This window comes from Siphateles boraxobius, unplaced genomic scaffold (genome assembly GCF_051911475.1).
Source record: "Siphateles boraxobius isolate OS27281-9 unplaced genomic scaffold, OSU_SipBor_1 22, whole genome shotgun sequence".
Lineage (NCBI taxonomy): Eukaryota > Metazoa > Chordata > Actinopteri > Cypriniformes > Leuciscidae > Siphateles > Siphateles boraxobius.
Window position 1 is genome coordinate 30,229,590 of NW_027508833.1, and position 16,328 is coordinate 30,245,917.

General features: G+C 39.3%; 1 protein-coding gene across 5 annotated transcripts in view; it reads left to right on the forward strand.

The window, feature by feature from the left end:
* Positions 1-16,328, forward strand: part of dlgap2a (discs, large (Drosophila) homolog-associated protein 2a) — a 184,523-nt gene that overhangs the window by 164,920 nt on the left and 3,275 nt on the right. For all 5 annotated transcript variants that reach the window (XM_077239550.1, XM_077239553.1, XM_077239554.1 and 2 more), the window contains 6 exons: positions 380-529; positions 1,806-2,044; positions 9,430-9,515; positions 9,658-10,112; positions 13,204-13,295; positions 14,480-14,632. In XM_077239550.1, the coding sequence (XP_077095665.1) occupies positions 380-529; positions 1,806-2,044; positions 9,430-9,515; positions 9,658-10,112; positions 13,204-13,295; positions 14,480-14,632 (1,175 nt within the window). The remainder of the gene's footprint in view (positions 1-379; positions 530-1,805; positions 2,045-9,429; positions 9,516-9,657; positions 10,113-13,203; positions 13,296-14,479; positions 14,633-16,328) is intronic.

Consider the following 16,328-nt stretch of genomic DNA (forward strand, 5'->3'; position numbering starts at 1 on the left):
GGCCTGGTCCAGCTGTGTGGATTAGAGCAGAAAAAGATTTGTGGATAACCTTTTGCTCATCAGAACGCATGGCAGGGTATACAGTCTGTTTACAAGAGTAATCAAAGTGCCATTTCTCACTGTTTTTCTCCCTTAGCCTATTAATGAAGAAGGAGTTTTTGTTATAATTATGTATATATTTAACTTGCTATAATTAAGTCAGTAGGCTCATTTATGACACATTCTCTTCATTTTGAACGAGTTATACAATAAGTTCAATACTCAAAATAGTTGGCGATTAATATGGTGGTGGCATTTGGTCTGCCTCCGATCTTGAATATTTGGTACCATCATGTTGATGTACAGGAGATATTTGACTTTAAACCTCTCCCTCTAACAGCGGTCACCTACACACCCAGTACACCCACCTATAAGAGGACCCCTCCACCCGTGCCCCCTCGTTCCACCTCGAAACCCCTCATCTCCATCACAGCGCAGAGCAGCACAGAGTCCACGCAGGATGCCTACCACGAGGGACAGCTGGCCAGAGGTGGACAGTGCTATTGTAGTATTATTTATTAGCTTTTTAATATTTTTATGATCAGCTTTAATTTAAATTTTTAGTAATTTTGTTGTGTGGTTTTATATTTTTTCTATTCATTTAATAAAAATCTTACATAGCTTTTAATTTTTAATTTCAGTTTTAGTAATATTAGTACTTTAACTTACATTTATTAATACTTATTCTATTTTTATGGGGGGTTTTTAAGTTGAAGTTTTTCATATAATATTTTATTTTAGTTTTATTTGAGTTACCTGAGTACAAATTTGAATAGTTTTAGTTAACAATAACAACACTGTATTATAACAACTAAATAAATAATATATGCGTTTACCATACTTCTGACTATGCAAACAATGAAGGAACATCCAGGTTTAATACCAACCTGGCATGAAACTAGATGGTGCAGGCTGATAGATCCTTAACTAATTTGGTAGGCATAACATCGTTATCTACATAGCGCAGCTGATTGGTGCTGCTGCATCAGCGGCCAATGAGCTGCGGCTCAACATTCAAATACTGGTAGTGTTTTCTGTTAGAAGTCGCCAGCGTGCTTTCAGAAACCCTCCACCTTCCCCAGCTCCACCTGTATAGATCTGCTGCGGTGGTTATTTCATGTATGTTACATGTGCAGCTGCAGCATGTTTGTGAAAGTATTGGCAGTAGCAAGTCTCAGTACTTGCTCTGCAGCAGCAGTGTGGCAGATCTATACCGCCAAGACCAAATACATTAACATTACCATATCCATTACCATTACCATGCCAATCTCTCTGAGAGTTGCCATGATAGAAATACAAGTTAAGCTCAATCGACAGCATTTGTGGTGTAATGTTGATCACCACACAAAACAATTCCACTCACCCCTTGCTTAAAAAACAAAAGAAGAAAAAAAAGTTGGTTATAGTGAGGCATTTGTAATATATAAAGCAAAAAGGCACATTTTGGGAAACTGTGAAGCTTTATCATTTAATGAAAGCACTTATATTAAAATTTTAGCTGTAATGTTCTTATCATTTTAGGTTTTTAGCCTTTCTGTTGTCCAGGTAACGAAGTTGTAAAATTGAATGTAAAGGCTAGTAATCGATTTCCTTTATACTAAAATCACATTGATACGCAATAAAGGTAGAATTTTCTTTCCACTAATATATTTCTTTAATTTTTAAGGAATTTTCCTTTAATTCTGAACATTGCATCATTCACAGCCTCACTGTCTCTTTATATGTCCTCAAAATAACACCATCTTCTCTTTATGCTTATCCCACAGGCCTCTGGGGTTCTGATGGGTTGAGTCTGAGTTTGGGTCGAGCCCTTTATAACTCCACTGACAGTCTGGACAGCGCCAAGGCCGTCACTATTGCCATGGAAGCAGCTGCCATGGCGATGGCAGGAAAGAGACACCCCTCCACAGACAGCCACAGCTCAGTAATGACCTGTGATAAAGCTGTGCTGGTGTCCAGGGCGGAAGAGTACCTAAAAACACCAAGGTCTTCAATAGGAATACAGGTGAAGTGTAAAGATCCTGCGTCACCACTTAAAAGAATAGTTCATCCAGAAATTTTAATTCTGTCATCATTTATTAATTCCAAATCTGTATGATGTTCTTTCTTCTGTGGAACCCAAAATAAAATATTTTAAAGAATCTTTCAACTGTTTTTTGTCAGTAAACGGATCGTCAATGGAGTCCAAAACAACACTGAATTCCATTGACTTTAATTGTATAGACAAAAAAAAAAAACATTTTTAAAATATCTTCTTTTGTGTTCCACAGAAGAAAGTGAAACGGTGTCTTACACTGGACACAACAAAGCGACTGTTTCAAATCTATTTGTCCTTCCTATGAAAAATATTGCCAGTGCTTGGAGTGCGTCATAAATAGACCGAGGCATCAGTTTACTGTCGGGGATTTGTCGTGCTGCGTCGCATCCAGTGTAGACAACATAACTGATTATAATGGGTCTTTTGTCACTTCGCATTGTGCCGCTCACGTCCGGAGTAGACACGGTGTAAGTCATACAGGTTTGGATCTTTGATTTTTCATTGGAATTATAATTTTTGGGTGAAATATATATCATACTGTATCTATATACAGTGTACATGTATGTATATATATATATATATATATATATATATATATATATATATATTATATACATTATAAAAGCTTTATCTTTTCCCTGTTTAATATTCAGAAAACCACAGGTAAGCCATTCATAGGTTAATTTCATTGAGAAGTCTATAGGTGGTCTTGAAACATTTCTCTAAGCCCGACAACACCAATATTGGCTTAACCAATAGCATGAGTTTTGGGGGCAGGGCTCCCGATTTTGTTGACCAATAGGAAATGGAGGGTATTTGGAAAACCTGTTTGCAAACAGTTATTGTTTTTTGTTTGTTTCTTTTTTGCAGTTCTTCTCAGTGACTTCAGCTTTAACTGGTCTGAATAGAAAGCTTCTCTGCTGTTTTGAGCTCCCGTCTGTTTGTTGTGAGCAAAATATTCTTGAATGTGCTGACTAATGATAAATGTAACCCACAGGCACTCATGCAAACTGAATCTTACCTAACCAAAGCAATGTAGGTTATTTTGAAGTCCAAACACTGAAGTATGTACAAACCCATACACCTCCAGTCTGTGTTGTCATGCTAAAAATAGCTTCCTGTGAGTCATCATACCGCAATCCATTAATTAACATTCATCTCAGGCTTCACTGAATGGGCTCTCCCTCTCTCTTCTTTCCTTAATCTCCCTATTTCCCCATCTCTATCTCTTTCGTCCTCCCTCCCTATCTCTCTTGATGTATCTCGCCAGCAGTTATCTGACTTTGCCTTGTGAATATCTGTGTTGAGATCATGTCCTAATAATGTTAAATGGGTTTGCCTCTCTCAGCCCTTGGTGCATCTGTTCTCCATTCATTGTCCACACTGCCCCCTAGAGGTTATGCATAGAGGGAGCACAATTAATTACCAATGGGGTGAATTGAGTCCATAAATATTTATTACCGAGCATGAAACAGAATTTTGCATTATTATTTATTTTATTAAAAAAAAATTATGTTTATGTAAAAATGCAATTATTTAGGTGTGTTCCTTGCATATACAGCACAAGTCTCTGTCACTCACTGCACAAGATGGGCCAGTCTCTGTTGTTCAATGGCCCTGTCCCAAATGGAACACTAAGCCCTCGCAATCTTCCTCCAAGTCCAGACTTTCGGAGTCTGCGGGGCTCGCAGGGCTGGAAAAGTGCGTACCGAAGGCGTATATTGGCAAAGGGGGCGCTCGAAAGCATCCTTCTGAACCTAAAATGACAAATGGGACACCCTCAGTCTTGTGGACTTATTTTTCATGCATACGTGATGGCCATTGTAAGTTCACAAGACCACAAGTGCACATTAAGTGTGCTATTTGGGACAGGGCCATTGAAACAAAATCTGTTACAATTAATTCCTTAATTCAAAGGATATCCCACATAGTTTTGGAGAACAACTAGGTACATTTATAGGCGTTTTAGCCTGTTTCTCACCATGAAAATAGTTAAATTACAAAACTAAAAACGTATGTGGGTAAATTTTCTACTAAGGTAAAAGCGATTGAAAGATGTCAAGAGTCACAACAGATTTACTTTATTAGTTTACATGTCTTTGACATGTGATTGAGTTGATTTAATACATCTGGATTTAATCATGCATTATGTTGCATTTTCTAATAAAGTGACCAGCCCGTGGTTTATTTACCAATTTTTTCTCTCCGAAACCAATCTTTAATTAAACATGGCACTTGCCAAGCTTTAAACTTGAATCCTGGTTATGTTGGGAGTACACTGGTCAATATGCTCTATTAAACTGCACGTCATATAAGAGAGAATGTGATGTGTGTAATAATTTGACATTCTAACTTAATGTACGAAGACAAATCTAAGTAAGCCATTTATCGGTTGATTTCTCCAAAGACTGTAAACACAGTGGCCCTCATTTATCAAAAGTGCGTACACCAAATTTCCAGCGTACACCTGGCGTACACCCAAAACCACGGTGACTTTGATATTTATCAATATGGACGTTGGCGTACGGCACGCTCAAATCCTACGCCAGGTCAGGAGGTGGTGTACATGTACGCACGTTTTGAGTTAGTGCGGAAATGCGCAGAAAAACAATTCCTAACACCACAAAACGCACTGACAAACTAAAAGATATGAGGAGCTCTTTTCCAAAACGCGATAAACACCATTTTTAAAAATAAATTTGTATTTTATTTCTATTAATAAACTAGTGTTGTGTCTGCAAAGATGAAATTGATGATCACCATCTCCGTAGTGAACGCGCCTATAGAGAGAGTAGCCTATTTTTTTTCGTTTATAATTGTTTCGTTTAAAGACATTTCAAGCTTTCTTTATAGATATATTTCTCATGTCTGTGAGGCAGTTTCGGTTAATTTGTGATGAGATGCGCTCCAGTTCACGTGCAATGCAAGGGACCGCGCCCGCGCCTCCATGTCATGACTCATGATTATATTGTCTGCTATTTGCTTCTTATTTATTAAATCTAGACAATTGGTTGATGAAAAAAATATTAAAATTAAGATACAATTTATACAAAACGAAATTCACTTTAAAGAAAGGCTTTCTACAAAACAAAACTTAATTAAGTGGCCAAAATCATGTCTGAGCATGTCTCCCGATATATTGCGCATCCTATCTTAGCCTATGTCCACTTTTCATAATCAACATAGATGGGGAAAAAATAACATTATTATTTTTTAACAAATATGAAACTAAATGCACTTAGTTAATGGCTACAACACGCCTAATAGTAGGCCTGAATATTGTTATCATTACTTTTTACAAGTTCGGCACGAATTACTATTAGCCTAAATCTGTTACTAAATGATTTGAATGTATTTTTAACATTGTTGTATTTAAGGACTGTATTTGTGTGTTATTTTTAAATTATTTGTTTTATGTGGTGGACAATATTGGAACGTGACATTGGAAATATTTATTTTATTTTTACTATTTAATTTATTTTACTATTTATTTTGTTTGGCTTTTATTTATTTCATGCAGTTGCACTTATTTAATTTATATTAATTTATAGTATGAGTCCCTGATTATATGTTGCATGTTCTCTTCTTGTTGTTTTTGTTGTTGTTTTTTTAGACAAAAAATGGATGGATTTATAGCGTTTTGGAAAAAAAAATACAATTAACTTTGAATTTATCATCAACAATATTGTTGTTTGATTTAATAATAATTTTTGATGATGGTGATGGTCTCGATCGCCAGAGAAGTGTCTCCTCTTTGCCGTCTTCCGTGTGTGCATGGCGTAAAATGAGGGTGTGGGGGAAGCGGATACTTGAATATATAGGGTCGTGTTATTCTAATGACGATCGTTTTCAGCCGCGGCATTTTTCAAGGGCAGGTATTGCGTACACCTGGATTTCAAAGGTACGCACAGCTTCATAAATCAGGCGGTGAGAGGAGTGTAAGCATAATCTTACGCCAACATATACGCCCGTTTCTACGCAAGAATGATAAATGAGGGCCAGTGTCTCTGTGGCACTTTTGACTTGACGTAGTAAAATTTTATCAACCAATGGTGTGATTTTGGGGTATGACTACCTATTTAGTTGAACGATGCGTGATAGACTGGTGTAGAATTTAGAAATACCACACAAAACATCAATATTATGTGAATATTTTTCAGATTGTGCAGAGATGAAAGTCTTGGTATATCCTTTCAGGTAGATGCAGAGGGGTTGTAGTTTGTGAGCTGTGTTGGATAATGTCATGAAAGTGGTCAGATCTACAGGAAAAGAAAAGCAAGCAGACATCAGTTGTCATCTCCCTTTTTTTCCTCCCTGACTGAAACTCATTTCCCCGGCCAGTCTACTGATGATAATCCATTATTTCCTGGTTCCTAGTTTGAAATCATTCCTTCCTACCTGGAAATCATTCAGCTATTATTTACTCAGGCTCTTGTCACACCAAACCCATACTTTTATTTTTTGGTGGAGCATCAAAAGTAAATCGCTTTTTTGTACATTAACTTTTAATGAAGATAGCCTTTAGATTTTGTCCAAATGTCTTCGGCATATTAATTAGTTTTAGGCAGTTTTATTCTGACAAAAATGGCATCTAATTATACAGTAGTTGACTATTTAATGAATGAGGCATTTATATAGTGCTTTACTGTTCACCCGAAGCGTTTTACAGTCAAATGAGGGTGTCTCTTCTCAACCACCACCAGTGTGTAGCATCCACTTGGATGATGCGATAGCAGCCTCAGAAAAACAGCGCCAGTGTGCCAGGATACTTGGCCAGTAATTTTTTAGTTTGACACTGACAGCCCCTGCTTACTGTCAACCCTTTGCACCTTCACCACACCAGTTTTGAGATTTGTTTAAATGTGACACAATGAATGAAGTGACACACCAGAGTCCTGCAGCCCAAGATACAGTTTTGTATCTATGAAGCAACCGAGGGCACAGTGTGCTCTACCTCACACATGATCAAACAGTGGAGAGAAGCACTGCTCACCTAGCCTTAATCCCTATGGAGTGAATTGTGTCTGAAGAAACCTCATACCCTGGCCCTAGTTCTTTCATGCCTGACAGTCTGACAGCCTTCCTGCTTTTTTGACGTTCTCATTGGTCAGACAGTTAGATTAGGGACAGCTGATTTGTCTGATCTGTGATGTGAATCATCTTATTCTCTGATTGTGAGGTCACCCTTCCCTTCCTGTCCTTCTCCAACGCTTTTGTGAGTCACACTTTCTTCAGATGGTCTGATGTTCTTAGTAGTGACAGACACTTCTAAGCAACAGACATCTTTTTTTGATAAACCTGAAAGATGACCTTCAGTTCGTTATTACAGTTATTCAAGTTATTACGGAATGTCTTTTTAGCTAATTAAACGTATTTGCCATCTCAGGAATGTATTCTAACTGCCTACAGATCATTTTAATTGTCGTTTAGTGATAATTGTTAGAAATAACTACTTAATTGTTTAAAATAAATTTCTTCTGCTCACCAAAGGCTGCATTTGGTCAAAAATACAGTAAAAATCATAACATTGTGAAATATTAAAAATTTTAAAATAACAAGCTGAATTTTCAGCATCATTACTCAAGGCTTCAGTGTCACATAATCCTTTAGAAATAATTCTAATATGCTACTTTGGTAATTAAGAAACGTCTCTTATTATCAGTGTTGAATACAGTTGTGCTGCTTAATATTTTTGTAAAAAAAACTGATACAGTCATATTCTTTTATGAATAGAAAGTTCTAAAGAACAGCATTTATTTGAAATAGACATTTTTTTTATCAATTTAAAAGTCTTTAGTTTCAATTTAATGCATCCTTACATATAATAAGGTAGTAGGCAATATATAGTATATGTACACTACACACACATAGACACAATTATTTAAAATATTTTGTCTGTGCTGCAGTTGTTTGGAGCTACGGTTCACTTGACTAAACAACTCTCACTCCAAAAGAGTCACTCTGGGCCCTATTTTAACTATCTGAAATGCAAGTATCAAACGCAAAACCCAAGTAACTTTGTGGGCGGATCTCGGACGCAAATCAAAAATGGGTTGGTCTGAAGTAGCCACATTACTCACAGGTGTGGTTTGGGCGTGACGTGAAATAAACCAATCAGAGCATCATCTCACATTCCCTTTAAAAGCAGGCGCGCTTGTTCCATGGCGGATTGCTATTATGATGGCGGATTTGCTAGGCGGATTTGCCAGGCGCACGCCAGGAGCGGTTCACAGCCCGCGGAGACCGGCATTCTCGTCAGGGCCATAAAAGACAGAGAAGTGACATTGTATGGGGATGGGAGAAACCCACCCAAATTAGCTTCGGTTAAACAGTCGTATAATAATTTGGGTAAATGTGTAAGATAGATTTAGGCCTATCTTCATGGACACCAAAATGATTTCCCACGTGTGATAATATTTTTCCTTGTTATTATGTATGGTTTGCAAAAATGGGAACTGCTGCGTCTGTGTAAATGAGAGAAGCAAAGTGTATGCGCGTTGTGCACACGCTACATTATGGCCAAGCATGCACCCTTAAAATAGCATCTGAATAACGCGCCACTGACTTTAGACTCGGTTTTTCCTGGTCTGTGGCGGAATTGTTTTCTGAAACTGCAAAATAGCACCAGTGAACGTTTGCGCCAGTTTGTTTCCTCATTTACCGACATTCGTCTGTGGAGGAAAAAGTCCGCTGTGCCTCGGGTGCAAAATAGGAATGTTTATTACATGTTTATTACCTCCTGGCTTGAGTTTCCACTGCCTTCCTCAGTGGCTCTTGACTTTGCATGGGCATTTTTTTGTACTTGAAAGAGAATTTTTCCCTAAATCAATGTTTAAACCCTTCTTATTTATGCCAGATTACATAATGAATACAATTATTTAAATATGAGCCTCTCCTAATCTTTTTGAAATGTTTGGATAGGACATGTTTGGATGCATTATTTATTGAGTTACTTGTGGACTTGAAACTATCTGGGTGTGCAGTTTTTATCTCTAAGTTTCTATAGACTCAGCCTGGTATATCACACAGAGCTGTTATTTTTTTATCATGAGCAGGTTGCACTGGTTCCTGACTTGGGACTGAACTTACAATTTTAGGATCAGTGGCTACCTCATTCATGTGAATAAACAATGCAAAAGTCTGACACTAAATTGAAAATACAAAATAAAAAATTTGATGTAAACTTTGAAATACTAGTTTGATGAGTTAATAAACAAAAACGTTACGATGCAACATATTCTGCGCAATTTATAGGTCACAATAGTAATGCTAATCAAATAATTTGTGATGAAGCATTATAAGTATGAACATGGTCAATAATCATCAGTTAAAGGTCTGTTTCATCATTGTAGGTGGAGGCAGCGACTGATTCTGAGTGTGAAAGCAAAGGTTCTCGAGAGTATCAGTCTGTTGGGATTCAAGTGGAAGACGAGAGACGGTAAATACAGAGCACATTTGTTTTATCTCTATGTGTGAAGGGTTTGTGAGGTGCGATTCGCTGAAGTACTAGCTGAGTGTGATATGTTGTTGTCTGTGAGTGTGAAATACTGTCTCATTTGAGATCTTTCTCTCTTATACAGACAGGGCCGATTTAAACGGTCCAACAGTGTCACCGCCGCTGTTCAGGCTGATCTGGAGTTGGAGGGTTTTCCTTTAATGGAGGATAAAGGTCTTCAGTTTGGCGGAGGTTTCCAGCGTCACAGCGAGCCCAGCACCCCTACGCAGTACGGTGCCGTACGGACCGTCCGCACCCAGGGTCTCTTCAGCTACCGTGAGGACTACCGCACCCCCACGGAGCCTCCAAGTCCCCAGCGTAGCCCCGAGCCCTGGCTGGAGCCCTCGCCACGGGAACCTGTCGCCACCGTGGCGGTTACAGTGACGCCGCCCCAACCTTCAGATTCGGGAAGAGCGTCGCCCTCATGCAGGAGGGACGGAAGCTGGTTCATGCAGCTGCTGCACACGGAGACGAAAAAGATGGAGGGGTGGTGCAAAGAGCTGGAGGGAGAGGCGGAAGAGAATGATATGTCAGAGGAAAGTGAGTTAACAGAGCTCTGATTTCATGAGCCGTTAAATCTCTATATTATAATATTTGTTTGGTGGAGAGTTTGGCTCCAGGTTTCAAAGTGTCAGGTATGAATCCAAAGAAGTGTCACATTTAACCATGAAACGTTTGCTGAGCTCCAGGTTATTAGAGCCTCACACTGAGAGTGCTGCCATGTGAGCAATTACTTCTGTCAACATCTGTCAGGTTTCCACGGCAAAGAGCTCAGAGCAGCGCTGAGGCTCTGAATAACAGACTGAGAGAGACAATGCACAGAAATCAATGTGTAAGAATACATTAGAGTATGAGTGTGAAAGTGTGAATCACTTGTGTTGTGGAGTTTATGAGAGTATTCACATACTTTCAGATTACTGAATTTGAAGAGGAGCTTGCTTCTTGGCAGTCACAGTTACTACACACTGCATCTGTCATGCTCCAATTGTACTTTGATCCTGCCGAAAAAGCTGGTTTACTGATCTCAGATGGTTTAACATGGCTTTCCAGTTTGTGTCTCCCAGCCTGACCAGCTGAAAAGTACCCAAGACTGCGAGACCAGCTAACACCAACAAACTAGGTAGCTGGTTTAAAATCCATGAAGACTCTTTAATTGGGTGTTAAGTACTCTGTAAACTCAGTAAAATGCCTGCAGGTCCCCTACCCCCTTGACAGAGGCCAGTGCAACCAGCAGCGAAGTCTTCATGGAGAGAAGCTTTAAGTCTGCTGATTGCAAAGCCTCAAAGGGAGCATCCTGGAGTGCTCGAAGCACCAGGGAAAGGTCCCAAGAGGGTATGGAGGGGGGTCGAGGAAGGATTTAAACGTAGGGACCTGACGACCAGGTCGTGCTTTCCTACTGTTTTGCCATCTATGTGGTCGTGACATGCTGAAATAGCAGCAGCATGTACTTTGAGTGGTACGGTCATCATCTCCTGGAGAACAGCCCCATCCATCTCCGGGTCTCTCCGGGCGGGGCAGCCTGCCTGCGACTGGCTCCTCTGTGCCGCTTAAGTGGAGGCTGCTACTGCAGCGCGGGAATGGGGGCAGACACAAGAGGACGCCCTCGGCGACGAGAAGACTGAGAGGCCGCAGACGATGGGATGGAGGCAGCAGTTGACCGTCGCGGCAGGATGTGTCTGATCGCCTCAGTCTGCTTTCTGAGGTTCTCGAAGTTCTCGAGCGCATCAGCCAGACACAGCCAAAGATGGCGTTCCTGGACCACCATAGTGGACATCGCACGACCCACTGACCACGCAGTGACCTTCGTCAAATGAAGCGCAAGGTCCGTTGCGGCACGAAGTTCTTGGAGAACTTGTGACCACCCTCGTGCAGGTCCTTCAGTGCCTTGGCCTGATGGACCTTCAACAACGCCATGGCATATATGGCAGAGGCGGCTTCTCCACAGACCTTGTAAGCCTTGCAAGTCCGACGAGTACTAAAAGTCCCGGGAAGGGAGTCATCAAGGGTCGTGAGGGTAGAGGAGCCACCGAGACGGTTTCTGGCAGTAAAAGGTGCCATCCAAGCCTCCGTGAGCTCCTCACGCACCTCCGGGAAGAAAGACACTGGGGTGGGTTGGTGAGAACCAGCACGCGCCTCCCTGAGATACCAATCATCCAGCCTCAAGGGCTCGAAACACGGTGGAGGGTTCCACACGAGCCCGATCCTGTTGGCGGCCCGGGAAAGCATGGCCATCATCTCCGGGTCCGGCTTGGATGCCGAATCGTCATCCGCAGAGACACCCCCTGACATACCCTCCGATGCAGCGATCAAAATCTGTTCATCATGGGGAGCACCGAAGGAAACGACTGGTACACACCTCGTGGATGGTCCAGCACGTTCCGTTGGCTGCTCTACTGGCTGCGGAGCGTGGGAAGGATGAGGGTTTCCTAGGGGGTTGGTTCCCCGAAGGAAGCGCGCTCACTGTGATCCTCAGGTCACCCGCACTACCGCCTGAAGTAACCCTTGGAGGAGGGTTAGATCGTGGCGGAGACGCAGGGCTCCGCCCCTTTGCAGGAACGAGAGTCTCGACCATAGCTCCGAGATGGTCATCCTCCCACAATGGGTACATGACTCATCCACGAACGCTGCTTTAGCATGTGTTCAATGCCCAGACACGTGATACCGCTGTCTCTCTTGCTGGCGATCTTACCAGGCGTGAAAACAGCCTTTCAGCGCTCTCACGGCGCACCTTACCAGCTGTAAAAACAGCTTTTTTGTTTTTGCTCTTACAGTAAACAAAAAAGACAGAAAGAGAGAGATCGATCACGCTGCCACTCTGTATTGCCCGCACAAGCCTGGAGAGGTCCCTTTGAGAGCTCGCTCATCTTGAAAACACAGTTGTAGAGAACAAAGAATCGAAGTGTTCAGCTCCGAAGCAAAAAGCTGAAATGCAATCGCACCTTGCTGCGTGGCTGAACAGCTGATGCAAATGAGATTCCTATTCGTCGGTCATGACGTACGCGAAAGTGAACGACTGATAGGGAACTCACGATACAATATTATTGTGATACTCCAAGACATAGGATTAAAGGTTAACAAAAAAATTACTGTTTATTAAAATGCTTAATTTGATATTACATTGTGGGTGTAAATGAATAGGCTTGGACTTGGTGCTGAAACCCAATGCACAGGACAATAGTGAGACCAGAATAAAAATATTGATGATTCTGAAGCTGAAAATACATAATTATTTTAATAATTACAATCAATTACATGATTAATATGCTTGCACTTTTTCACAGACTAGATATATTTAAAATAATGTAATTTTTACTGGTAACATAAGACATTTGGGATTACCAGGACCCACAAATATTCCCCCATTGCATTATTATACATTATATTTAGTAGTTTAATGTAGTACTGAGACTAAAATTTTTCTCAGTACAGTAATTTTTTTTATTTTTTTTTATCAATAAACAATACATATTGTCACCATCCACGATACATATTGTTTCATTTTTGTATTGCGATATATTGTGATACGATATATTGTTACACACTCCTACTTTTAACTGTATAAATGTGTGAGATTTTCAATAGCTTTCATGATTATTAAATATTTATCTCTCTTTCCCTGTTTGTGTATTAGTCCTGGGGAAGATCCGGAGTGCTGTAGGAAGCGCACAGCTCTTGATGTCCCAGAAATTCCAGCAATTTTACTGGCTTTGCCAGCAGAACTTAGTAAGTAGCATCAGTACACGTATGCCAATTTGTACATGAGTCTGTGTTATTTTTATGTTATTGTGCTGCGCTTTGTACTCACGGCAGCTCTTTCCGGGACGCACCACTGCACTTCCATGGGGGCTGTCTGTGCTGGAGTAATTGTGGTGTACTTGACGGCCTTTTGTGTTGCTGTCATTTTTATTAGATATGATACACAGCAGCACATCAGCTGATCTGAGCCAGGCATGCAGAGAACATAAATGACCAAGTACTGTGGCATACAAAGTAGAGCGATGTTTTAAAAAATAAACTAAATCCTCCTGAATAAAATACTCTATTCAGTGGCATACACTCACAGTGGTTGATTAGGCCACATACAGATTTATGAAATAACAACAAATGATAAAAATGTAGTCATTGCATCAAATAAAAATGGTAACACTTCAGCTTGACTTAAAGCTCTTACAGTTTTCAGCACTGAAATCTGTACACATTATAAAGTTGTGCAACCTGTGGAGGATTAGTTGTGCCACTTAAAAGTAAAGGTAACACTTTGGATTTTGGAACACATATTCACTATTTACTAGGAGTTTTCTCTCAATAAACTTATTATTACTGCTTGTTGATAGTAAGTAAGGTAGTTGTTGTAGGGTTGTTTAGGTATGGGGTAGGGTTAAGGGATGTAGAATATGGTCATGCAGAATGAGGCATTAATATGTGCTTTATAAGTACTAATAAACAACCAATATATATATAATTAATATGCATGCTAATAAGCAACTAGTGATCTAAAGTGTTACACATTTAAAATGAAGAAACCTATTATCAATGCATTTAATTCTAAATAAAAATGTAAATACTTAAATTACCTTGCACATTTTTTAAAAATTCATGTTAAAAATAGGATTTCACAAAACAATACATAATAATTTGATAAATGCCATGTTTAAATTCCATTTAAAAATTAGTTTCCTTTATATATTTCCCAAATGCTTTAGTTTATACATTTATAACTTGAGTTTAAAAAAAGAAGTAATTATGCAGTTCACTCCTGCAAACTCCATCTGCAAATGGAGAAGGAAATTATTTGGCAATTGTTTTATTTGAAAAAGTATTTTTCAGTTTATTATTATTTATTGCTATATTTACCTATTTTTAACATGAATTTGAACAAATATGTTTATGTCAACTTTTTGTTGCAGGACCCAAGTGCCATGCCTCGGCCCACCTCTCAGGACCTGGCCGGGTTCTGGGACCTGCTGCAGCTCTCCATCAATGATGTTACCTCCAAATTTAATGAGCTGCAGAAGATCAAGTCCAACGATTGGAGGCTTATTGAGAGTCCTGTGAAGAAGGTGAGAGCTGATTGGTTAAAGGACTTTTGATGGTCATCAAACCTAATTTCATGCTTCTGATTGTACTGATAAAAAATATTTATTGGCATATATACTATACTGTTCAAATGTTTGGGGTCAGTAAGATTTTTTTATATTTACATTAATTATGTTACAAAAAATCTAACTCAAGATGCTGGTTGTTTTTTTTTTTAGCTTTCCTACTCATCAAAGAATGCTCTATTTGTTTTTTTATCAGTTTCCAAAAATATATATTAAAGGGTTGGTTCACCCTAAAATTAGAATTAAGTCATCATTTACCCACTCTAGTGTTGTTTAAATGCAGTATGATGTTCTTTTTTTTTTCAGAACACAATAGGAGAAATTAAAAAACAATGTCCCACTCACACTCGTCCATATAATGGCAGTGAATAGCGACCAGCATCAAGCTTTTTAAAAAAGACAGAAACGATCACAAAATGTTCCGATGCTACAAGTCTCATATAATCCAAGTGTTCTAAGGGATATATGATTGTAACGCTATATTAAAGTCCAATGAAGATGAAGATGATCAAGGTTTAACCTTAAAAATTAAAGGGAATATTTATTAAATAAAACTATGCTGTATTATGCATCCCAGACAAGTAATTGGCAATGTCATTTTGGAAAGAAAGACTTCGCGCCCACGCACATACGCATTCAAATGCGCATGCCTATAGGCTAAACACGTAATATGCATGTGCAATGCCGTCACCTTTTTCACAGATTCACGTTTTTGAAGTTTACACAGAGATGATAACGCTATCGCTTTCAAAACTGGTTTTCAAAAACTTGCACTTTAAAACCTATTTCAAAGTTTGTGTTCTCAGGCCATCAAAACGCCATTGTAAATGAATGGCCAGAATGCATTCAAAGTTTTCTGTTTTTAGTTGAAAACGCTGTCATGTCTTCTGTGAGCGGCTGTGCGTTCGTACACTCTATTAGCCCTACAGTCAAAACCTGGAAGAACAATCCACTAAATTTTCCTATGGGTTTTTCAATTTATGAGTAAAATAAGGCCTATAAACATAACTTGACGATACTTGGACGTTTTGCTCTACAACATAAATTACACACACCCATATTGAAAACACAAATTTTTAAGCTGTTATGTTTATTTAAAAAAAAAAAAAGAAATGTTTCTAATAAGTAACTGGATAAGAGGAAACCACTGGCGAATTAGTATCCCAGGCTTTGAAGTCATCCCTTCAGGACTCTATTAACTACCATTATATGGACGAGTGCGAGTAGGAAATTTTAAAAAAATTCTTATTTTGTGGTCTGAAAAATAAATAAAGGAATATGGCATTAGAACAACACCAGGGTGAGTAAATGATGACTTAATTTTCATTTTAGGGTGAACTACCGCTTTGAGGACCGCAACTGTTTTCAGTAGGCTAATGGCTGCTGAAAATTCAGTTTTGCCATCATAGGAATAGATTACATTTTAAAATATATTAAAATAGAAAACGGTTGTTTTAAAGGGTAACCAATCCCCCCCCCCCCCCCCCCCCCCCCCCCCCACAATATTTCAGTTTGCAGGCTTGGTGCAAACTTTTGAACAGTAGTGTATAGTTTATTAATTCAATCAAATATGTAATGTATCTATATCTCTAGTCTGCTGCAGATATTACCTGACACAAATTTATTTGTACATTCATATCTTGTGTTTGGATAT